General features: G+C 43.1%; 1 protein-coding gene across 1 annotated transcript in view; it reads left to right on the top strand.

Moving 5' to 3' along the window:
- The window catches only part of ADAMTSL3 (ADAMTS like 3), a 367,745-nt gene that overhangs the window by 41,064 nt on the left and 300,325 nt on the right, over nt 1-26,356 (top strand). The window contains 1 exon segment of the mRNA XM_081230123.1: nt 19,244-19,363. Coding sequence (XP_081086249.1) covers nt 19,244-19,363 — 120 coding nt within the window.

Here is a 26,356-nt window from a genome sequence, read left to right as displayed (position 1 = left end):
TTTTTCAATGTAGACCATTTTTAAAGTCTTTATTGAATTTTTAAGATTTTTTTTGATGTAGACCATTTTTAAAGTCTTTGTTGAATTAGTTACAGTATTGCTTCTGTGTTATGGTTTTTTTTTTTGGCCACGAGGCATATGGGATCTTGGCTCCCCAACCAGGAATCGAACTTGTACCCCCTGCATTGGAAGGTGAAGTCTTAACCACTGGACCGACAGGGAAGTCCCAAGAGACGTTTTCTCTTGGTGCCTTGATAGGAGACTGCTGTCTAGCCAGCTGTGTCTCTAAGGTCCCTCAGAGGCATTGATTGTGCTTCCTCCCTGCCGTGGCGGGATGGTAGCCACTTGGTTCTAGCATATTTGAGCACCAATGTGTATACACAAAAGAGTATAAAAGCAGCACATCTAAGGGGGCTCAGCAGCCAGAAAGAGAAATAACAAGCAGCCCACTCAGATCAGACACCTCTTACACAGAACTCTTATGTAGAGTGTTTCTCTTGTATAGAATTAGAACTGCTCTGGAGGAGACAGAAAGAAACTGGAAAAACCACCAACTAAGAGAATGTAAGGAGATTCCACTACAACCCCAAATGGCTTTCCTCAACTAAAAACAAATGAGATTTTCAAAGTAAATAATTCAGTGAATGAGCTGAAGGACATCCACGTGGAGAAAATACCATCTACAACAGTGGAAACCCACACAGTGTAAATCATGAGGGAAAAGCTAAGGGACTTGGCGAACAGATTTAGGAGACCTGGTATTCAAACAATAGAAACAGCAGAAGGAGAAAAAGCAATGGATGGAGAAGGGACAACAATGAAGCAACTATTGGTAGAAAGTTTCCTTGAACGAAGACAGGCTTGAGTCTGAAAGGGCTCACTGGGCTACAGTCAGGACCAATGAAAAAAGACACAAACAGAGACGAATACATATTCTGGTGAAGTTTCTGACTTCTAAGGGTGAAGGTTAAAAGATTTTTTACAGTTGCTACGTTATATTATTTAAAATGTCCAGTTTTCAACAAAAACTTGACACACAAAGAAACAGGAAAGTGTGGCCCACACACATGAAAAGAACACAGTCAGTAGAGACTGTTTTAGGAAGCCAGGAGTTAGACTTTTTTTTTTTTTTTTTTTTTTTTTTGGGCCCTGATACACGGCTTGTGGGATCTTAGTTCCCCGACCAGGGACTGAACCTGGGCCCTCAGCCATGAAAGTGCAGAGTCCTAACCACTGGGCCACTAGGGAATTCCCTAGACATCTTAAACAAATAACTTTATTTTATTTTTTCTTTTTGGATTATTAAATTGTATGTTTTCTTCCAGTTTTATTCAGGTATAATTGACATACAGCACTGTATAAGTTTAAGGTGTATGGCATAATGATTTGACTTACATGTATCATGAAATGATGACCACAATAGGTTTAGTGAACACCCATCTTCTCCTATAGATACATTAAAGAAATAGAAAAAATTTTTTTCCTTGTGATGAGAACTCTTAGGATTTACTCTCTTAACTTTCATATGTAATGTACAGCAGTGTTAATTGTATTTATCATGTTGTACATTACATCCCTAGTACTTAGTTGTCTTATAGCTGGAAGTTTTGACTGTCTCCATCCAATTCCCCTGCTCCCCACCCTCCGCCTCTGGTGACCACAAATCTGATCTCTTTTTCTATGAGTTTGTTTGTTTCTTTGTTTTTTAAGTATAATTGACCTACAGCACTATGTTAGTTCCTGATGCGCAACGTAGTATTTCAGTATTTCTATATGTTTCACAGTGATCACTGTGATTAAGTCTAGTTGTTGTCTGTCACCACAAATACTTTGTTGGCTGTTATAAATTTGTTCAAAAATTCCAGATGAAAGGTAAAGTAACTTACAATGGGAAAACAACCATAATGATATCAGACTTTTCTTTCAAAATTCTTGATTCTACAAAATTCCACCACTTTCTAGAATATATATATATTCTAGAATGTATGTATACACATTCAGACACACATGCACATAAATATGTGTGTGTGTGTATATATATATATATATATATGCACACATGCATATATATTTTAACATTTACATTTTTTTATCCATATGGAATTGATGCATTGATTGAGGAGGGCATCTGAGTTTGCCCTTTTTCCTCCTAATTTACCTGTTGTCCCAAAGAATTTATTGGCTAATCTACCACTTTCCCATTGATATAAAAGGCTATATTTATCTAGTGTTAAAAATAAACATGCTTACAGGTCTGACTTAAAACTTATTTTCTTATTATATTACTGTTATATAAATTATTTGATTCTAGTTATTTTGCATACATATGTACTTTAAGTTTTATAACGTTATTTATTATGATGATTATTTTGCACACACACACAAAGTACTTTATGTAGCACAGTGCTTATAGGAAGATGGCCATATGCAGGGTGTGGTGCCCAACCTGCATAGCCACACACGAGGTGGCCCAGCTTATGAAACAGGACGTTACCAATACCACTGCAGCCTCTTGTGTGTCCTTTCCTTACTGCATCCTCCTCTCTGCTCAGACACCACCACAGCAAAAGGTGAATTTTTTTAAAAATCTTTTTTCCTTAAATTTATTTATTTTATTTATTTATTTTTGGCTGCGTTGGGTCTTCGTTGCTGTGTGTGGGCTTTCTCTAGTTGCAGCGAACGGGGGCTACTCTTCGTTGTGGTGTGCAGGCTTCTCACCAGTGGCTTCTCTTGTTGTGGAACACGGGCTCTAGGCACACGGGCTTCAGTAGTTGTGGCACGCAGGCTCAGTAGTTGTGGCTCACAGGCTCTAGAGCATAGGCTCAGTAGTTGTCGCACACGGGCTTAGTTGCTCCATAGCATGTGGGATCTTCCCAGACCAGGACTCGAACCCGTGTCTCCTGCAATGGCAGGTGGATTCTTAACCACTGTGCCACCAGGGAAGCCCGCAAAAGGTGAACTTTGTTTTAGCCATTTGAGTATGTATCCCCCAATAACGTATTATGTGGTGTTAGCCTTTTCTGAATTTTATATGAATGAAATCATACTGTGTCTATTCTGCTCAGTGTTATGGTTTAAAATGTCATCTCTGTCGATATGTGAAGCTGAGATCATACTTTTCTCTCCTCTATTGTGTTCTAGAGTATAAATAGACCACAATTCATTGATCCATTCTACTGCTGATGGTTTCTTTTTATACGATGTTAGATTTATTTTGCTTATATCTTATATAGGAATTTTGCCTTCATTTCAAGAGTGAGATTGGTATGTAATTTCTTTCTCATATTGCTCTTGTCTGGTTTTGTTATCAAGGTCATAATCTGGTAAAAATGAATTATGGGGTGTCCCTTTTATTCTGTTCTTTGGAAGAGTTTATTTAAAGACTGGAATTATTTACACTTTGAACGTTTTGTAGCGCTCACCTTAAAACCATCTGAACCTGTTGTTTTCTTCATGAGAAGAATATTAAATACTGATTCTATTTCTTTAATAGTTGAAGAGCCCTTGAGCTTTTTCTGTTTTTGTTTTTTAGAGTCAGTTTTGATTATTTAGAATTTTTTCTAAAACTTTAAAATTTCTCCCAGTATTTCAGATATGCTGGCATACTTGTCTTCTTAGCTTGAGTTCTGAGATCCATTATTTTGTTATGGCTCAGTTTCCTCTCTCTATCCTCACTGCCACTGTCATCTCTCCCCTGGAATAATAGAGGAGCCTAACTAGCCTCCCCGACTTCTGTCTCACTCCCCCTCCAGTTCGTTCTCTGTAATAATAGTTTCACTTCTTTACCTAATAGCCCTCTGGTGCTTCCTAGGGGTAAACACTGGCTTTGTGATCTGCCCCACCAGACCCCCTTTGAGTTCCAGCCTATGTCCGCTTCTCCGACTTCTCTCCTCTTCCCTCCCATGCCACGCCCCAGATATGCAGGCTGTTCATCCAGCTTGCCGTTGTTGTTCATGACACCCATGGTGTTCCAGAAGGTTCTGTTCCTCCATCCTTCTCTCTGTTTTCCTGATGAGTGCCTACGTGTTCTTCTCATCACAGCTTGGCTGTTGTCTCTGTGATGCCTTCTGTGACCCTGACTCCACCCTCCCCGCCTCGAGCGTGTCCCTCTCACGTGCTCCTGTAGCATCCTGTCCTTCCCCCTCCTCAATGGCCCTCATCACATGGCTTTGAAGGGCCTATTTACTGATCTCTTTCTCGGTCCACAACCAACCCTAGACAGTGAGCTCCCTGAGAGCACGGACTGTCTCTCGTTCAGTCTCTGATGACCAGCACAGCACCTACAGAGAGGAGATAACTCAGTACATGCTTGTATTACTACTGATATGAAAAACTTGCTTTTGGAACTTTGTTTTTGTTTGTTTGGGGTTTTTTTTGTCAAAGAAAATTCACTTTTATTAGAAAAAGTTTAAGAAGTACATTTGAAATTCAGTGGGATTGTAACAGATATTGTGCAAATTAGATTAAGATTGAAAGTTAAGCTAGGAAATTTGGATATTCATCAGTGGATTTCATACTTTTTTTTTTTTTGGTAATATGTCACCATTTAATACTTTTCTTTCAGAATTTCCTTTGGTGTTTTTTTTTTTTTTTGGCCGTGCAGCACGCAGGATTTTAGTTCCCGACCAGGGATTGAACCCATGCCCCGTGCAATGGAAACGCGGAGGCTTAACCACTGGACCGCCAGGGAAGTCCCTCATACTTCTTTTTTTTTTTTAATTATTTTTTTAAATTGGAGTATAGTTGATTTACAGTGTTGTGTTAGTTTCTGCTGTATAGCAAAATGAACCAGCCATACATATACATATATCCACTGTTTTTGGAACTTTGTGATAACAACAATCATAGTAGCATACATGTGTGTAGCTTCTTACAAACTAAGTAATTACAATTACACAACCATATGCATTATTTTATTAAATGGTCACAGCAATTTTGGGAGGTATAAGGTTTTTAACTCTATTTTAACAAGTGAGTCTTTGCGAGCACGAATACACCTTATCGAAATATCCTTGCTACCTCTCTCAGAGCCCCCCTCTCCCTCTCCATGCTGGCTATTGGGGGGAAGACAATGGTTAAAGTTTTCCACATTGACTCTTTTATCCTAAAGTTATTCTGTGTTTTTTTTGTTTGTTTGTTTGTTTTTTTAACCCTGACCTTCATGGGCAGCTGTCTCTGAGGGCCCTTTCAGTTCGCGAGGGGATCACTCTGCATGTCTCTCCTGGGACTGCTTTTGGTTTAAGAAAATGCAATGACCCTCATTACAAAGGCTACCAGAGTATTACTTTTTGACTACTGGGTATTTTTCTGCTCAGGAGACTTTTTCTGAATTCATACCAACACTATTAATTTAGTAATATAAAAACTACAGTAAAGAAACAAAAGCCCTGCCCTTTCATCTTCTAGCCCAGTTTTCTTCCTGCCCTGGGGTTCTGGAGCTCATCTAGCCCGGTCTCTCCCGTTTAACGATGTAGTAAGACCTGGAGACATGAAGAAACATGCTGGGAGCCACAGAGTTTCTTGTGGAGGTGGGCTGGACCCCTGGGCTTCCCACCACAAATCTGGCCCCCTTTCTAAACTTGGGCATCCATCACCAATTATAACAGGTGTCCAGTGTCTCCAAGTTTGTCTGGCTTATGAATGTGACTTTCCATGTATCTGGTACCGTTTGTAAAACTAATCCTATGTTTATACAGGATTTAAAACAAAGTGACATTTTCATGTCAAACAAATACGGGATGACGTGAGTGCATTTTAAGCATGCAAACGAATTACGTGTCATTCCATATCTCATTAAGAAATTAAAATTGTATCTTAGAAATATACCAACTTAAATCCCTAAACCTGTATTACACCCAACACTTTGCTAGGATCAAACACTGTAATTTGCATTTCTCCTTTTTTTTTGTTTTTAAACAGAAGACAGTCTGTAACAATTTCTTCTGATTTATGCCTCCAGTATGGCTTTGGTACCATTGAATTGTAGGGGTTAATGTTAGCATTTTAATTTTATAAAAGCAACACCTTTTGTTTTCAAGAAGTCCTTAACATTTTATGCTAAACCCCCAGAATTTTTTGGTAGTTTATGGAAATTAGAGTGATGCCATTTTATACACATGGAACAAAGACATCCTGACTGTAAATGACTATCTTCCTATCGCCTTGCTTGTTTAAGAATCCTGAAAGGCAGGAGCATCCAAACAGCAAACTTGGCAGCTCTGCTGATGCATTAGCACTGAAGACGTCCTGCCCTGCTAAGCTTAGAAAAACAAACTGGCTTAGGCTGAATATAAATGTTTTTCGGAATACGTGCAAACAGCACATTTCTGTCTTTCTTTTCTCTTGGAAGCCTACATTTTGAAAGCCTGTAGGATTTCAGCCACACAGACAAGCTGTTTCCTGAAAGAAAGAAAGCCATGAGGGTGAGAAAGACCTTGAATAAACATGACTATGTCCCCGACATGTTTCTGGACTGTGTCAGGCTGGGTGGTGTCTCATTGGCAAATTGGGAAGAGCTGGTAATGCTTTTTTTCTTTTCTCTCTTTCCTCCTTTATTTCTTTCCCTCTTCCTCCTTCTGCCCTCCCTCCCCCCTCTTCCTTCCTTCCTTCCTGCCTCCCTCCCTCCCCCTTCCTTCCTGTCTCCCTCCCTCCCTTCCTTTCTTTTTCTTTCACTACTGAGTTTGTATAAGCTCGTGTATTGGGATATACGCAGATTTGCCTCATGCTTAGTAATGGACTCTGACGTTGGCAACAGACACCATGCCCATGCAATCAGTCTGTTGTCCAGTAATGGTGTTTTCTGCATACTTATGCCCGTGCTTGTACTATTGGGGCCTGGGCGGGGTGGGCTGTGGCTCAACGGGAGCAGATGTTGGAACAGCCAGGGTGGAGTGCTGGGGCCTGGGCTGGCTGCAGTGCAGGGTGGTGGAGAGGCACACAGGCAGCTGGGGCCAAGGAGCAGAGGGTCACACCGCTGCTGTAGGTAGAAGCAGACGACTCCAGGGCCTGGCAGGTCCCAGCCAGGTTCCTAGAGAGACTCGACACTTTGAAGCCTCCAAGGAAAAGGGCAGGCTCCAACTTGTCTGTTTAGAAAACCAGAGAATAAAATGTGATTCCCTGAGGAACCCTGACCTACCTTGGCTTCCCCTGACCGCTCTATTTAAAAGTGCAGTTTATACCCCAAGCCCCCAGCACTTCCAACCTCTTTTTCCTATATCACATTATATAACTTACTTATATATTATGTTCATTTTCTGTTTCCCCGAATTAGAATATAAGCTCCTTGAGAAAAGTGATTTTTGTCTGTTTCGTTGACTGATGAATTCTCTATGTCAAAAACGGCCCTGGTGCCTAGTAGGTGCTTAATAAACAGTATGTTGACCGGGTGACTGAATAGACCCTGGACATACCCTCAAGAAATACCTGAACATTGGATGCTTTGGGGAGTCCCTTCCTCCACCACCTGGGTAAAGTACAATACTGATTTGTACTCTATTGATTTTGTTTTGTTTTGTTTTGTTTTGTTTTGTTTGTGGTATGCGGGCCTCTCACTGTTGTGGTCTCTCCCGTTGCGGAGCACAGGCTCCGGACGCGCAGGCTCAGCGGCCATGGCTCACGGGCCCAGCTGCTCCGCGGCATGTGGGATCCTCCCGGACCGGGGCACGAACCTGTGTCCCCTGCATCGGCAGGCGGACTCTCAACCACTGTGCCACCAGGGAAGCCCCTACTCTATTGATTTTTAATTTTTACATACTTATTTATTCTTAGAAATAAATTTATTTGTTTTTGGCTGCAGTGGGTCTTCATTGCTGCACGCGGGCTTTCTCTAGTTGCGGTGAGTGGGGGCTACTCTTCATTGCGGTGTGTGGGCTTCTCATTGAGGTGGCTTCTCTTGTTGAGGAGCACGGGGTCTAGGGTGCGTAGGCTTCAGTAGTTGTAGCACGTGGGCTCAGTAGTTGTGGCTCCCGGGCTCTAGAGTGCACCCTCAGTAGTTGTGGCGCATGGGCTTAGTTGCTCTGCGGCATGTGGGATCTTCCTGGACCAGGGCTCGAACCCGTATCCCCTGCATTGGCAGGTGGATTCTAAACCACTGCACCACCAGGGAAGTCCCTGTACTCTATTTTAAAAGCGAAAATGCCTTGTCTCTGCAGAGAGGTAATCATAAGTGTCAGTGGTGAAGAGGCTGCGGGAAAATACGTATTTCACTTTGGGATCAAAGTGCAGATTCCACTGCCCAGATTGGGCCCCACGAGACTGTTTCTCCCTCAACCCTGAACCCCTGTTGGAGTGGGAGTGATGCCTGGGAGGGAATTACAGAGATTCCCCCAGGAAACACCTCACTTCTCCACGGCACTTTTCGTTCTCACAGCACTTCTCAGCAACAACAGTTGCTCACGTTCCTCAAATAAATGACCATTCTCTTCTCTGCTGACTGGCTTTTGGCGGGGAAGAGCATGACCCCTTGCTAGTGTGACTGGACCAGGAGGAGGGGAGGGATTGGGAGAAGGAAAGAGTGGGTAGGGAGTTTACAATTAATTAAGATTTGCAATGACCATCCATCTAGCTTTTTTCTTTACCAGTGGAGCCCTGTTCATGGAATACACTTTTCAATTTTTCCCCCTGAGGGGTTTTAGAGTTATTTCCACATGACATTTTGCTCATTGAGTCTCTTTCCAAGGGGTCAGCTTCCTTCAAGTCCTTGAAAAATGGATTCTTCAATAAAATTTTGTGGGAGGGGTGGCCTCCAGGGAAAGAGGGTCTGTATTGTGTATATTGGCAGAGCAGGCTTTCTTTCCTCTCCCCATTCAGAGTAATGGTCAAGTTTTAAATAACCCCTTGTGAAATGCCAGCATGTGCTTAGCCAGAGCATTCTGGTCTTTCTGTGGCAGAGAGAAAATCAGGCATCAGTCATGCAGGGCTCTGTGGGGGTGGAAAGGGCAACCTATGTCAGTTTTTCTAGGAAAGAAAATTAATTATTGAATGTCTCCTATGCACAAAGCCTGGTGCTGAGGGCAAAGACGGTTCAGATATATAAAGAAGTATTGTGATTTCATTTTCAGGTTTTCTCCTTTCAGGGAACTGAAAGGTGAAATCTGTTCCAGCAAGATCTTTTCACTGATTACTTTTGGCCCTGCTTGCCAGGGCTGATTAAAGATGTGTGTGTGTGTGTGTGTGTGTGTAGATGTGTGTGTGTGTGTGTGTGTGTAGGGGAAGGGGAGGGAAGGAGAGAGAGAGAGAGAGAGAGAGAGAGAGAGAATTTGTGTTTAGTGACAGATGGAAGAGTAGTGCTATGAATGACATTTGTAAGATCCACATTCCAGGGCTCCCCTGGTGGCGCAGTGGTTGAGAGGCCGCCTGCGGATGCAGGGGACATGGGTTCATGCCCCGGTCCGGGAAGATCCCACATGCCACGGAGCGGCTGGGCGCGTGAGCCATGGCCGCTGAGTCTGCGCGTTCGGAGCCTGTGCTCTGCAACGGGAGAGGCCACAACAGTGAGAGGCCCACGTACCACAAAAACAAAAACAAAACAAACACACAAACAAAAAAATGATCCACATTCCAGTTTGCTAAAGAGAGTCTTAATATGATAAATTTAAATTCAAGGAAAGACCTTCTCCATGGAACAGCTTGTTCTGAATATGCACACCCACAACGCATCACCCACCTTCCAGCACTAAGAGGGATCCAGAAGGGTCTGCTGAAAATGTGACACAGAGTGAAGTTGAAGTTTGAAACGACACGGTATTTTGACTGAGATGTAGTCACACTCAGATGTTCATTCAAATGTTAGGCCTTTCAACCCAGCAAGATCAAGAGAATGTATTTATTAGTTGATGGTAAATAGAAAGGATGAATCTTAAATTCCTAGCATTAATTTTTTTTAAAGACTCAGAAGAAAAATGTGAAAACTCATTTTCTTTCAGCCCACCCTTTCAACGTTGGCAAAGTAAATACATTTTATATTTAATCAGGAAGTTTGAGGACCCCCAGGACTTTGAAACATCTTGGAATGACAACATCCTACTTGAAAAACCAACATGATCCTGAAGGTTTCTTCTTGAGTCTTTGTTTCAGGTTCAGGAAACAAAATGCACATCCTGCTTCTTGGAACAAAAGTGTGTTTGGTATGCTGAATTTAAATAGTATTGGTTAACTTGATTATTCCCTCATGGACTTTGGAGGGTACAAACTGTAAAGTCCCATGTGTAATCCAGGCCGGGAGGAACAACCCCCAGAGACCCTCCAGAGAATGTGTTCCTGGCAGACTGTCCCCAGAGCCTGGGGATTCTCCTGTTCCACCTGGAACACACACTTTCAGACTCACCAAATATTATCATTTAAAAGGACCTTCCGCCGGTAGGAGGGGTCCACGCCTCCCATCCTGGTGCTAACTCTCTGCTGCAGATCTTGGTTGCCATTAACTGAGATTGACTTCTTATGCATTCATATTCCTGACAGTGACCGTAACCGTCCTCTTCTAAGCCCTGGTGTCATGGGGAATTGTTCTGCAGTAGTGGCTCAGTGTTGTCCCTTCTTAGCCTTTAGCTTTTGTCCCGACCTAGGAAGATCCATTGGAATCTCAGTTCTTCCATCTAGCGTCTTACTTCCATGTGTTGTCTGTGTCACGGCAGAATCGGACAAGGTGTTTCTTGAATCCCCAGTGGCCAAGCTGGGGATATATGAAATGAGAAGACCCTAAGTGAGTTAAGTCACTGTCACCTGGAGACAGGCTTCTCTTGGCCTGGTAAAGAGCACAGTTCTCAGCCTTGTTCCAGCTCAGTGTTTGTGGCAGTAACAAGGAGGCAGATAGAGAGAGTGCTGCTCAAATTTGGGCTGATGAGAAGCAGGGAGAGAGCGATGCAAAAATTGGTAGATGGAGTCAGGATCCAAAAAGAGCCTTGACAGGCTGAAAGGATGGGCCAGATCTAAAGAGGGCGTGAATGACCGGGGATGGTATAGTCTGGCTCTCGGTCCCGAATACAGATATGGCTTAACAGTGGCAGGTAGGAAAGAGAACTTAGTGATCTTTATTGACCACAGTTCTGTAGAGGTCAGTGGTGTGGTGTTTGGCTCTGTTCACACTCTGGAGAGAGACAAACGTCCACCTGTAGTGCTCAGACAAGGCTGGGAGAAGGGTTTAAACTGGCTTGTTGAAATTCAATGGGAATCCCATTGTATTCTTTTTAATGGTGACTGCTCAACCTTCGAGGAGTATTGGCTTCTGTTCTATATATAGGAACACCCACTTCTCATCCACTTGTTTCTCCTTCCATGCCATCAGCCAAGTCTTGATAGACATTCTCTATCCTTTCCAGGGTGTAGATGGAGGCTAGGACGCTGAAATCCTGTCCTTGAATCCTCATCCCATACTTAACTTCCTCCTGCCAAAGTCAAAGCCTTCAGCTGGAGGGGGATGTGGATCAGCTGCATCCTCAGGTCCCTGGAGGGGCCGTCTGGATTCCTTCTGACCCTGTCCCCGGTGACTCGGACCCCATCCCCAGTGATTCCGCAGCTGTGCACAGTGGCTGGTGGGATGATGCATTTTGGCAGTTGCTCTCCTCGGCCCTGGATCTGCGCCCTGGGAAGATTGCACACTTCCTGGTCCGGCCTCCCTCCCCCAACCCTGCCGTCAACTCTTGCTGCTGAAGGGGCCTGAACTCTTTGGTCACCCTGTCCTGTGAGGAGGCGCCTGACACCGAGTCTCCCTGACATTTAGGAAGTCAACCCCCATGTGGTGAGAATGTCAGCACGTGTTCTTTGCTGCCCAGGGTGCTTGCTTTCTGAAGCCATGGGTCAACTTAGCCATTTCTCCTTCAAGGAAGGTCCAGTTTTTCCAAGACTGTTTTCCACTGAGGGAGCTGGGGGACTGGGATGGGGGTGAACTTTCACTCAGCAGCTGGGACTTTGTGTGTCCCTAGTTAAATGTCCTGATGTCCTGTGTCTTGGTTTCTTCCTGTGCAAAAAGAGGCTGGTGACACATACCTCATGGCGTAGCCGTGAGCACAGATAGAGGCAGTGTTCACAAATCCTAGCTCACAGTAGATGCTCAGTAAACTTGAGTTTCCTTCCTTCCCAGCTTTCTCTTCAAAGGGTCTCTATTGAGTCTATGTGCATGACTGTGGAAGATGCTGCAGGAGAAATTCCTGCTCCAAAGTAGGGGTTGGGATTAGACTGTCTCTAAAATTTCTTCCAGTTATATAGCTCTGTGACTCAAATATTTGTCCCTTGCCAAATCCCACTCTGTTCAGATTCTAGAATTCAATTCCCTCTAGGGAGAAGGAAAGGCAGGGGAAGGACGTGGGGGAGGATGACAGAGGAAAGGTACCTCATTCCACCCTTGGGGAGCAATGGGCCACTTCAGACTAAGTTGGTATCTCTGAACTTCCTAGATTCTGACAGACCCCTTTTGCCTTGTAAGAGATTGAGCTCCCCGTCACTAAAAGGATTCAAGCACAGGCTGCAGGGCATCTGGCAGGATTGCTGAGGTGGACAGGCTGGATTAAATGACTGAGATGGTCCCTCCCGGCACTGAGCTTTCATGATCATGGGATGCTACAGGACGGCTCTTCAAACAAGCATGGTGGTGCACCCTCGCCACTAGAGAGGAAAAGGACTTGGATGGCACCAGGCTGTAGCCTCAACTCCCAAATGATTGAAAAATTGACTCAGGAGTAAGGATTTTGATAAAAAGAGGTGAATGTAAAATCAGTTTATCAGTAACACGGAGTGTGACGTGAGCCTGGAGAGAATCTGGGCTAGCCCAGGGATTAGCAGAGTTTAACTCCCACAGGAGAATGGGGGTTGGTAAGGAAGAAGGCCCCCTAGTCCATAGCTCAGGTCGTGCAGGCCAGCGGTCTTTCACTCTCATGACCTTACACCAGGCAGCTCCCCTGGGGAACGCAGACATGATGGAGACAGTCCTCAGCCCTGTGGAACTTCCTCCAAAATGCTGCACTGAGATGCCTTGGGGCAGAGACAGAAGCCTGGGATAGGAATACAATGAACAAAATGTAGGGCAAACATACATCATTTTACCCAGTCGAATTTAAGCAGAGGAAAAAAGAAAACGAATTGGAGCTTATGAAATGTTTGTAGTTGCTGTTAATAGTATAGAAGCACAACAGACAAAATACTCTGGGGATTTCCCTGGTGGCACAGTGGTTAAGAATCTGCCTGCCAATGCAGGGGACAAGGGTTTGACCCCTGGTCCGGGAAGAGCCCACATGCCGCGGAGCAACTAAGCCCATGAGCCACAACTACTGAGCCCACGTGCCACAGCTACTGAAGCCCGTGTGCTTAGAGCCCATGCTCTGCAACAAGAGAAGCCTGCGCACCGCAACGAAGAGTAGCCCCTGCTCGCCTCAACTAGAGAAAGCCCACATGCAGCAACGAAGACCCAACGCAGCCAAAAAAAAAAAAAAAAAAATTCTGGTAGTTCTAAGAGAATTAAAAAAAAAATAAAAGAAGCACAACAGACAAATACTCTGATTACAGAGGCTTAGGACAGTCCCCCCTCACCACAGAAGGCAGCAATTTGGGACGAAATGTGGCTGCACTTTCTTTCAGCAGTAGGGCGGCTGCAGCTGCAGCGGAGCCCAGGAAAGAGAGGCAGCTCAGAGGTGAGAAAGCTGAATGGGGCCGGGATGAGTGGGGGGTGCTCGGAGAGGGTGATAGAGACAAACGGATGATCTTGGGACCAGGAGTCCCTGGGACCTCGCAGAAGGGTATCCAAGGAGTAGGCGCAGGGGAGATGGAGGCTCCAAGTCGGCTAGGGAGCATGGCCTGATGAAGGCTTATGTGGGCCAAGGGCCCTCATCTGGACAAAAGCCAGAGCCTCCGCAATCAATTTGGATCCCATTCCTCTTCCTTCTCAGGGGTTTTGCACCTGTAGTTACCTCTTCTGTCTTCTCCATTCTCTCTCTTGCTACTGGATGATTCCTGTAAGCAAACAAACCTGCTCCAGTGTCTCCTATCTTTAAAAATTCTACCTGCGATTCCACGTTTCCCTCCAGCTATGGCCCCTTAATGGGTCTCTCATCATGGTCTCTACTTCCTCTTCTCCCATCCACCTCTCAAAACCATGACAGTTGTCCCTGCCGCATGATCGTAACTACTCTTGTCAAGGTCAACAGTGACCTCCTTGCTGTCAGATCCAATGGACACATCTCTGGCCTCATCTCAGTCTCTTAGCAGCATTCAAGACCGTTGGTCACTCTGATGCTGAATCCTTCCATGACCCAATATTTGTCTTTTTTTCCTTCATTCTACTCTAATTGATTATCATTTTTAGTCTCTTTTGCTTGCTCCTCCTCTTCTACTCACGTTCAGATATTAGACTTATTTATTTTTTTAATTTTTTTATTTTATTTATTTATTTTGGCTGTGTTGGGTCTTTGTTGCTGTGCACGGGCTTTCTCTAGTTGCGGCGAGTGGGGGCTACTCTTTGTTGTGGTGCGCAGACTTCTCATTGTGGTGGCTTCTCTTGTTGTGGAGCATGGGCTCTAGGCACGCGGGCTTCAGTAGTTGTGGCACGCGGGCTTCAGTAGTTGTGGCACGCAGCCTCAGTAGTTGTGGTGCATGGGCTTAGGTGCTCCACGGCACGTGGGATCTTCCTGGACCAGGGATCAAACCCATGTCCCCTGCACTGGCAGGTGGATTCTTAACCACTGTGCCACCAGGGAAGTCCTCAGATATTAAAATTATTGAGGGCTCCAGACAAAGACCTCTTGTCCGCCAAACTCATTCTCTAGGGAGGGTCCTTTCCAGTATGATGCTGTAAATATATATGTGTAGGAAATGAAAACGATGTCTTCCATATTTCTGTCTTCAGCCTTAGACCTCCCTTATGAGCTCCAGACTTGCATATTGAACAGCCAGCTCAAGCTTTCCACATGAATGGATGTCTCATACACATCTCAGTCTTCATGTGACCCAAACAGACCCAAACTCTCTGCCCGTCCTCAGCAGATCCCTTCCTGCCTCAGGGCAACCCACCCATTGAATCTTTTTTCTTTTTCCTTAAAGAACTTTTCTTCTTACTACTTAAATCTCTTGTTTATTTATTTAAGCTGCACTGGGTCTTAGTTGCAGCACGTGGGATCTTTGTTGCAGCATGCGGGATCTTTAGTTGTGGCATGCGAACTTTTAGTTGTGGCATGCGGACTCTTAGTTGCAGCATGCAAGTGGGATCTAGTTCCCCCACCAGGGATCGAACCTGGGCCCCCTGCATTGGGAGCGCGGAGTCTTACACACTGGACCACTAGCAAAGTCCCTCATGCTGAGTCTTTTGTAGCCTGTTGCTCAAGCCCAAACCCGGAAGTCATCTTTGATGCCTTGCTTTTTCTCACCCGTCAGTAACTTCTAGTCTATCTACCTCTCTCCTTCACCACGGCCATCCTCCCAGTCAAAGGAATCATCCCTTCTCAACTGGATTAGTGCAACGGCCTTCTAATTGATCTATATGATTCCATCTTGCATCCTCCTAACCTATCCTCCACAAAGCAGTCAGTGTTAACTGAAATCTATAGTTCTTCAACTCCTTGCCGTGGCCTGTAGGCTTTGAATGTCCCAGCTCCTCCTTTCTCTCTTATTTCCATTTCATGCACTCTCTTCCTTGTTCACACTGGATCCAGCCGCACTGACTTCCTTTCTGATCTGCAGTCCCACTGACCTGCTTCCCACCTTAGGGCTTTTGTACTTGCTCTTCTTTTCATCATGAATGCTCATCCTTGGCTCTTTGCATGACTGGTTCCTTCTTACCTGTTAGGTATTAGCTTAAATCTTGTCTTCTCAGGGATGCCTTCCTGATATTCTTATCTAAAGTTAAACAACCCTCTCCCAACATATCCCCCTGTTTATTTCCTTTATAGCACTTAGAGCTTTAATTTTCTTGTATATGAATTTATTTGCTTATTTTATTATGTATCTCTTCCCACTAGAGTATAACCTTCATGAAAAGAGGGACCTTATCTTTCTTGTATGTCATTGTATTCATAGCACTTAGAACAGTTTCAGGCATGTAGTAGGTGCTCAATAAATATGTGTTGAATGTATGGTCAACTAAAGATAAGCATCATACCGGGAGGCCCTGTGTATTCAGGGAGCTGATTTCGGGTGTTGATCCTAGGCTGCTCCCAGCCCCCACTCTTTGGTAAAATGATCTAACTGTGTCTTTGCACATGGCCACTAACATGTTCCAGCCCTGGCTCCTGCTCTGTGGTGTTTGGCAAGTCTCTTCACTTTCAGAGCCTTCGTTTACTCATTTCTAAAAAAAGGAGTTTGACCTGGATGACTTCTAAGGCCTCTTCAGGCCTTTAAAACTATGATTCTACCATCTCTGAAGCCAGTAGAGGCAAACAACAACAACAACTAACTTTTATCGATTCTTCGCTAAGCATTATGGTAATCATTGTCCATGAATTACGTTAAGATAGAATCCATTCTTTACCAGCAGTTATATAAAATTTGACCCTGAGGTTTACCTAGATGTGTTTTTATCCTTGGTGAGAAGAACGATACTTTTACACATACTCAAACTTCCTGGGAAACATACAGAGACATACATTTTACCATCACATTCACCTCTTATTTTCACATGGAAGTTTTTATTCCCGCCTCACCTTTTTAAACCCTGATAAATACAATGTAAAGTTTGGAACAGTGGCTCACAAAGTGGAAGGTAATCAGCTATAGTTATAATCAAGTCATAAGTGTCTGCTCTTTTTTTCCCACACTAATGAATACTGAGGACTGGAAAGCTTTACTACCAGGAAGACTCTGCTTTTTCTGCTATTTCATGCAGAGCCCCATAGAACACTGCTAAAGCGTGTGAGAGTGCGGTTGTCTCGGTGGAGGCTGTGGCATTAGCTCCCCTTCCTTTTCCTCCCAAGGTCACTTAGGAACAATCTCCAGCACTTACCAGAGAGCTGGCCGGCCAGGTCTGACAGATGTATTCTGTGCCCTTGCCTGGGCCTGATCAGACCTCCTTTCCAGGCTCTTGACACAGTGGCTTTGCTGTGGACCTCAGGGTGACCATGCTAACTTTTAGATCAGAGCCTCCCCACAGGAAGGTGACATAACAGAGAAAACCTCCACAGAACACCCGGGGGTGGTCTGAACACTGGGGTGACAGACCCGTGTCGTATCAAGGGTGGCGTCACAGTGTAGCAGGTAGAACATCCACAGGTGTTTTTCCAATTTCCCCCACTCAGGTCGGAGTCACTGGGCCTCAAGCAAGCCATTCAGAAGGAAGGCAAAGGAGATCTGGGGCTGCAGGGCTCTGGGAAGATTCCTGTCTCTTGCTTGGTGCTGAGCCCCTCATATGAATGAAACTTAATGAGAAAATCTTGACCTTCTTTGAACAGGGTAGGGCTAACCCAAACACAGACTTATCTGTTCGAAGTGCCTTAACAAAGCTATCATATCTTGATTTCCTTTTTTTAACGTGTAGCATTCAAATGGCTGTTTTTGCTTTAACCGCAGTTCCTGCTGCAGTTTGGAATTGTGACCCTTGGTGGAACAGAGGTGTTAGAGGGGTACTTTTATTCCCCACTCCTCCTATTTGCAGAAAATGATTTCCTCGGAGTTACACCCATGGCCTCTCACTCTGTTTCTTGCTCACTCCTTCTGGAGCAGGGGGAGTGAGGTACCCTGTTGGGGGCAGGAGTCATGGACCCATGTTTTTGATCACGTGGGGCTAAGCACTGGGGGTTCCATCGCCTTTATCTCCTCCCTCCTTGAACCAATCAAGGCAGTGATCTGGATAAGCCCTGTACATGCTCCACCTTCCCTTGGATGGGGGCGTGGCAAGTGTTGGTAGCAAGTCCATTGAGCCATTGTGTCCAAGCCATATTCTCCAACAGATGATGTCCCTCCTGTCTCCCCTTGACCCCAACAAATGGGGCTTACGTCTACCGATTCAGATGCCAGGGCATGAGCTTTCCTTGAGTCCAATGGAGTCTTTCTGCAAAATCCATGTTTATTTAATCTTGGATTTTTTTATATAAACATACAAAGCATTATGAGAAAAAAGCCTCAGAGGAAATACATCAGAACAATTAAAAGTGGTTATTATAGGTTGGAGTATTTATGGGCAGATTTTATTTTCTTTTGCACTCATCTGAATTTTCTAAAGTTTCTGCAAGGAACATGCACTTGTGTTATAGTATGGAAAAAATAAGTTTGTTTCTCACTCTTTCACCAAACAATCAAAAACAGAAAGAAAGAAAGAAAAAGAAAGAGAAAGAAAGCACATCCTAGAAACAATGGATTTGTAACAACAGAACTTCAGCAAGTTAACCTCACTGTGGCTGCATTGCTGGAAGGTTGTGGGCAGGAGGAAGAAACAGGTGTCAGGGAGTAAATACTGTGTGAGCTGATTTGAGGTGGCCTAGGGTGCTATCCTGGTCTAACAGCCCCTCAACACAGATACCTGGTGTGTCTCACATGGCCTTTGCCGAGAGAGGGCACTTCCCTTTTTAAAAAAAATTTTTTCTTGAAGTATAGTTGATTTACAATGTTGTGTTAATTTCTGCTGTGCAGCAAAGTGACTCAGTTATACATATATATATATATATACAGTATATATGTGTATATATACACATATCTGTATATACATATATACAGATAAGTGTATATATACACATATATATACATTCCTTTTTATATTCTTTTCCAGTATGGTGTATCACAGGATACTGAATACAGTTCTCTGTGCTATACAGTAGGACCTTGTTGTTTATCCATCCCATATATACTAGTTTGCATCTGCTAACCCAAACTCCCAGTCCATCCTTCCCCCACTCCCCTCCCCCTTGGCAACCACAAGTCTGTTCTCTATGTCTTTTGAGTCTGTTTCTGTTTCACAGATAGGTTCATTTGTGTTGTATTTTAGATTCCACGTATAAGTGATATCATGTGGTATTTGTCTTTATCTGTTTGACTTCACTTAGTATGATAATCTCTAGGTCTAATGCCATTTGACATAATGCAAATGGCATTATTCCATTCTTTTTTATGGCTGAGTAATATTCCATTGTGTATATGTACCACATCTTCTTTATCCATTTGTCTGTCGAGGGACATTTAGGTTGTTTCCACGTCTAGGCTATTGTAAATAGGCACTTCCCTTTTCTTGGTATAGCCTTTTGGTGGGTGGATTCTCTTGGACTCACCCTTTTCAGAGACTGCCTGTTGGGAGTCCTTACTGGGGCCTTATTTGTAACCAAGTGATCTTGCCTTTCAGACCACAGCAGAGAAGTCTCCTGGGGCCTATTTCCTTCCTGAGTTTGCACTCTCCCCTCAGGGAAGTTTTCTGGAAGATACAACAGGGGAGCAGTTCCTCACGTATCGCTATGATGACCAGGTAAGAACTTCCTTAAAGAGCCTATTTTTGGCTTTGCTATTTGCCAATGGGCAGGAAACAGTTTCTCAAAAATAACTTCAAAATAATTATATTTCCTCCTTGGCACCACTTATATAATAAACCCATTACACCAGGAAGGACCCCAAGATGCTGGGCTGCTCACGCTTGCATGTAGCTTCCTGCACAGTGTGTGGTTCTTGCTCTGGTTGGGGCATTGCCTTGAGTGACACATTGTCTTATTTTCATCAGAAATATTTCCATATTAATAATAATATTTAAATTTGTTCATTTCAGCTATTGCCAAATTCATCATGTAATTCTGAAATTATCCAAAAGTTCTGTTTTCTGATTAAGCTTTACTTTATTTACCCTCTTAGCTCTTACTTTATTTCTTTTACCAGCACCAAAACTTTTCTTTTCCAAGCCCATTTTCCAGAAAGGGAAAACATGTGTGCCTCTGTGTGAGGGCGCGTGTGTGTGCACATGCGTGTGTGTTTAAATCACAGCACGAAACCCAACTGGAGAGTGAGGCCATGCTTGGCTGAGATGCAGAAACCGCACACTCGGGACTGTGACTCTCCATTCTCGATTTACACTGATGCCCTAACAGCATGGAAGATTACATATGTCTCTGAAATCACTCACAACTCGTTTGAAACAGAGAATGTCAATTTTGCCAAAGGCAGAGGTTTCTAGCTGATAGGGCCTGAAGTTCTGAGGCAGTGGTGCAAACTGGGCTAGGATTTACGATGATGAGTGACGTTCAAAGATCTGGTAGACCTTGGCACCTAAGGGGCCAAGTGTGGGTGAGGAATGGGGCAAGAGCGTCTTCTCACGGGACATGACGGGGTGGAGGAGGTTGGCCCAGGGACCGAGGTCCGCTATGCTGTCCTGATCTGTGTGGTCAAGGCTGGTGAGTTCTGGCTTGAGTTGTGTAGGGCCTAGGTAGGGGGTGAAAGATATTGCTTGGAAGGAGGAGCTCTGGGCAGGTCAGTCTGCCGACATGGGTAGATATAAGATGTGGCAGCAGGGAGTGGTACGCAGCTCTGGGGCTGGCTTGGAGGTGGGCAGAGTGCGGATGAGGCTGGGAGGAGGATTAAAGCCTCAGGCAGCATAACTGGTTGATGAAGGATGGAGCATGGAGGGCGAGTAGAGACATCTATTGCAGGGTGCTATGTATCCCAGCTCAGGGGGAGGCACCATTGATTTTGATCCTCAGCTTCTACTGCGTGACCTGTGCTTGGTACATTGAGCTCTGGAGCTGGAATTGGGGTGAGGGGCAGGCTGTGAACCAGTACACCCAGCTGTGAGCAGGATGCTATCCAGGTAGTCAGGGGCAGGGGTGGGATGAGACCAGTTTTTTTTTTTTTTTATCAAAATTGTCAACATCAGGGCTTCCCTGGTGGCGCAGTGGTTGAGAGTCCGCCTGCTGATGCAGGGGACATGGGTTCGTGCCCTGGTCCAGGAGGATCCCACATGCTGCGGAGTGGCTGGGCCCGTGAGCCATGGCCGCTGAGCCTGCGCGTCTGGAGCCTGTGCTCCGCAACGGGAGAGGCCACAGCAGTGAGAGGCCCGCGAACTGCAAAAAAAAAAAAAAAAAAAATTTGTCAACATCAATCATTTAAGTTCCCTGAATAGCGAGTCCACAAATAGTTATAATGGGGGAGCAGGGGTGGGGTGGAAGATGATTCGATATTCATGTTATAGACCCCAGTTAATCCTTTGGACGGCATTTGGGCCTGGTTGCTAAGAGGGCCTAAACCATCACATTGCTTTCGGACCTTCTCCCTGATGGATTTTTAGAGGGCCTATGATTTTTTTTCTGCTTTATAACAAATTTAATCAGTTATACATATACATATGGTCCCATATCCCCTCCCTTTTGCGTCTCCCTCCCACCCTCCCTATCTCACCCCTCCAGGCGGTCACAAAGCACCAAGCTGATCTCCCTGTGCTATGCGGCTGCTTCCCACTAGCTATCTACCTTACGTTTGGTAGTGTATATATGTCCATGCCGCGCTTTCGCTTTGTCACAGCTTACCCTTCCCCCTCCCCATATCCTCAAGTCCATTCTCTAGTAGGTCTGTGTCTTTATTCCTGTCTTACCCCTATGTTCTTCATGACATTTTTTTTTCTTAAATTCCATATATATGTGTCAGCATACAGTATTTGTCTTTCTCTTTCTGACTTACTTCACTCTGTATGACAGACTCTAGGTCCGTCCACCTCATTACAAATAGCTCAATTTCGTTTCTTTTTATGGCTGAGTAATATTCCATTGTATATATGTGCCACATCTTCTTTATCCATTCATCCAATGATGGACACTTAGGTTGTTTCCATCTCCGGGCTATTGTAAATAGGGCTGCTATGAACATTTTGGTACATGACTCTTTTTGAATTATGGTTTTCTCAGGGTATACGCCCAGTAGTGGGATTGCTGGGTCATATGGTAGCTCTATTTGTAGTTTTTTAAGGAACCTCCATACCATTCTCCATAGTGGCTGTACCAATTCACATTCCCACCAGCAGTGCAAGAGTGTTCCCTTTTCTCCACACCCTCTCCAGCATTTATTGTTTCTAGATTTTTTGATGATGGCCATTCTGACTGGTGTGAGATGATATCTCATTGTAGTTTTGATTTGCATTTCTCTAATGAGTAAAGATGTTGAGCATCCTTTCATGTGTTTGTTGGCAGTCTGTATATCTTCTTTGGAGAAATGTCTATTTAGGTCTTCTGTCCATTTTTGGATTGGGTTGTTTGTTTTTTTGTTATTGAGCTGCATGAGCTGCTTATAAATTTTGGAGATTAATCCTTTGTCAGTTGCTTCATTTGCAAATATTTTCTCCCATTCTGAGGGTTGTCTTTTGGTCTTGTTCATGGTTTCCTTTGCTGTGCAAAAGCTTTTACGTTTCATTAGGTCCCATGTGTTTATTTTTGTCTTTATTTCCATTTCTCTAGGAGGTGGGTCAAAAAGGATCTTGCTGTGATGTATGTCATAGAGTGTTCTGCCTATCTTTTCCTCTAAGAGTTTGATAGTGTCTGGCCTTACATTTAGGTCTTTAATCCATTTTGAGCTTATTTTTGTGTATGGTGTTAGGGAGTGATCTAATCTCATACTTTTACATGTCCCTGTCCAGTTTTCCCAGCACCACTTATTGAAGAGGCTGTCCTTTCTCCACTGTACATTCCTGCCTCCTTTATCAAAGATAAGGTGACCATATGTGCGTGGGTTTATCTCTGAGCTTTCTATCCTGTTCCACTGATCTATCTTTCTGTTTTTGTGCCAGTACCATACTGTCTTGATTACTGTAGCTTTGTAGTATAGTCTGAAGTCAGGGAGCCTGATTCCTCCAGCTCCATTTTTCGTTCTCAAGATTGCTTTGGCTATTCAGGGTCTTTTGTGTTTCCATACAAATTGTGAAATTTTTTGTTCTAGTTCTGTGAAAAATGCCAGTGGTAGTTTGATAGGGATTGCATTGAATCTGTAGATTGCTTTGGGTAGTAGAGTCATTTTCACAATGTTGATTCTTCCAATCCAAGAACATGGTACATCTCTCCATCTATTTGTATCATCTTTAATTTCTTTCATCAGTGTCTTATAATTTTCTGCATACAGGTCTTTTGTCTCCTTAGGTAGGTTTATTCCTAGATATTTTATTCTTTTTGTTGCAATGGTAAATGGGAGTGTTTCCTTGATTTCACTTTCAGATTTTTCATCATTAGTATATAGGAATGCCAGAGATTTCTGTGCATTAATTTTGTATCCTGCTACTTTACCAAATTCATTGATTAGCTCTAGTAGTTTTCTGGTAGCATCTTTAGGATTCTCTATGTATAGTATCATGTCATCTGCAAACAGTGACAGCTTTACTTCTTCTTTTCCAATTTGGATTCCTTTTATTTCCTTTTCTTCTCTGATTGCTGTGGCTAAAACTTCCAAAACTATGTTGAATAAGAGTGGTGAGAGTGGGCAACCTTGTCTTGTTCCTGATCTTAGTGGAAATGGTTTCAGTTTTTTACCATTGAGGACGATGCTGGCTGTGGGTTTGTCATATATGGCCTTTATTATGTTGAGGAAAGTTCCCTCTATGCCTACTTTCTGCAGGGTTTTTATCATAAATGGGTGTTGAATTTTGTCGAAAGCTTTCTCTGCATCTATTGAGATGATCATATGGTTTTTCTCCTTCAATTTGTTAATATGGTGTATCACGTTGATTGATTTGCGTATATTGAAGAATCCTTGCATTCCTGGAATAAACCCCACTTGATCATGGTGTATGATCCTTTTAATGTGCTGTTGGATTCTGTTTGCTAGTATTTTGTTGAGGATTTTTGCATCTATGTTCATCAGTGATATTAGCCTGTAGTTTTCTTTCTTTGTGACATCCTTGTCTGGCTTTGGTATCAAGGTGATGGTGGCCTCGTAGAATGAGTTTGGGAGTGTTCCTCCCTCTGCTATATTTTGGAAGAGTTTGAGAAGGATAGGTGTTAGCTCTTCTCTAAATGCTTGATAGAATTCACCTGTGAAGCCATCTGGTCCTGGGCTTTTGTTTGTTGGAAGATTTTTTATCACAGTTTCAATTTCAGTGCTTGTGATTGGTCTGTTCATATTTTCTATTTCTTCCTGAATCAGTCTTGGCAGGTTGTGCATTTCCAAGAATTTGTCCATTTCTTCCAGGTTGTCCAATTTATTGGCATAGAGTTGCTTGTAGTAATCTCTCATGATCTTTTGTATTTCTGCAGTGTCAGTTGTTACTTCTCCTTTTTCATTTCTAATTCTATTGATTTGAGTCTTCTCCCTTTTTTTCTTGATGAGTCTGGCTAATGGTTTATCAATTTTGTTTATCTTCTCAAAGAACCAGCTTTTAGTTTTATTGATCTTTGCTATCGTTTCCTTCATTTCTTTTTCATTTATTTCTGATCTGATTTTTATGATTTCTTTCCTTCTGCTAACTTTGGGATGTTTTTGTTCTTCTTTCTCTAATTGCTTTAGGTACAAGGTTAGGTTGTTTATTCGAGATGTTTCCTGTTTCTTAAGGTACGATTGTATTGCTATAAACTTCCCTCTTAGAACTGCTTTTGCTGCATCCCATAGGTTTTGGGTCGTCGTGTCTCCATTGTCATTTGTTTCTAGGTATTTTTTAATTTCCTCTTTGATTTCTTCAGTGATCACTTTGTTATTAAGTAGTGTATTGTTTAGCCTCCATGTGTTTGTATTTTTTACAGCTCTTTTCCTGTAATTGATATCTAGTCTCATAGCATTGTGGTCGGACAAGATACCTGATACAATTTCAATTTTCTTAAATTTACCAAGGCTTGATTTGTGACCCAAGATATGATCTATCCTGGAGAATGTTCCATGAGCACTTGAGAGAAATGTGTATTCTGTTGTTTTTGGATGGAATGTCCTATAAATATCAATTAAGTCCATCTTGTTTAATGTATCATTTAAAGCTTGTGTTTCCTTATTTATTTTCATTTTGGATGATCTGTCCATTGGTGAAAGTGGGGTGTTAAAGTCCCCTACTATGATTGTGTTACTGTCGATTTCTCCTTTTATGGCTGTTAGTATTTGCCTTATGTATTGAGGTGCTCCTATGTTTGGTGCATAAATATTTACAATTGTTATATCTTCTTCTTGGATCGATCCCTTGATCATTATGTAGTGTCCTTCTTTGTCTCTTCTAGTAGTCTTTGTTTTAAAGTCTATTTTGTCTGATATGAGAATTGCTACTCCAGCTTTCTTTTGGTTTCCATTTGCATGGAATATCTTTTTCCATCCCCTTACTTTCAGTCTGTATGTGTCTCTAGGTCTGAAGTGGGTCTCTTGTAGACAGCATATATATGGGTCTTGTTTTTGTATCCATTCAGCCAATCTGTGTCTTTTGGTGGGAGCCTTTAGTCCATTTACATTTAAGGTAATTATCGATATGTATGTTCCTATTCCCATTTTCTTAATTGTTTTGGGTTCGTTATTGTAGGTCTTTTCCTTCTGTTGTGTTTCTTGCCTAGAGAAGTTCCTTTAGCATTTGTTGTAAAGCTGGTTTGGTGGTGCTGAACTCTCTCAGCTTTTGCTTGTCTGTAAAGGTTTTAATTTCTCCATCAAATCTGAATGAGATCCTTGCTGGGTAGAGTAATCTTGGTTGCAGGTTTTTCTCCTTCATCACTTTAATTATGTCCTGCCACTCCCTTCTGGCTTGTAGAGTTTCTGCTGAGAGATCAGCTGTTATCCTAATGGGGATTCCCTTGTGTGTTATTTGTTGTTTTTCCCTTGCTGCTTTCAATATGATTTCTTTGTGTTTAATTTTTGACAGTTTGATTAATATGTGTCTTGGTGTATTTCTCCTTGGATTTATTCTGTATGGGACTCTCTGTGCCTCCTGGACTTGATTAACTATTTCCTTTCCCATATTAGGGAAGTTTTCAACTATAATCTCTTCAAATATTTTCTCAGTCCCTTTCTTTTTCTCTTCTTCTTCTGGAACCCCTATAATTCGAATGTTGGTGCGTTTAATGTTGTCCCAGAGGTCTCTGAGACTGTCCTCTGTTCTTTTCATTCTTTTTTCTTTATTTTGCTCTGCAGCAGTTATTTCCACTATTTTATCTTCCACCTCACTTATCCGTTCTTCTGCCTCAGTTATTCTGCTATTGATCCCATCTAGAGTATTTTTTATTGCATTTATTGTGTTTTTAATCGATGCTTGATTCATCTTTAGTTCTTCTAGGTCCTTGTTAACTGTTTCTTGCATTTTGTCTATTCTATTTCCAAGATTTTGGATCTTGGAAATAGAATCTTGGATCATCTTTACTATCATTATTCTGAATTCTTTTTCAGGTAGACTGCCTAGCACCTCTTCATTTGTTAGGTCTGGTGGGTTTTTATCTTGCTGCTTCTCCTGCTGTGTGTTTTTCTGTCTTCTCATTTTGCTTATGTTACTGTGTTTGGGGTCTCCTTTTTGCAGGCTGCAGGTTCGTAGTTCCTGTTGTTT

Source organism: Mesoplodon bidens (assembly GCF_964165515.1).
Source record: "Mesoplodon bidens genome assembly, chromosome: 3".
Taxonomy (NCBI): domain Eukaryota; kingdom Metazoa; phylum Chordata; class Mammalia; order Artiodactyla; family Ziphiidae; genus Mesoplodon; species Mesoplodon bidens.
The sequence above is the reverse complement of the archived record's forward strand: the minus strand, read 5'-3'. Positions and strand labels throughout refer to the sequence as shown.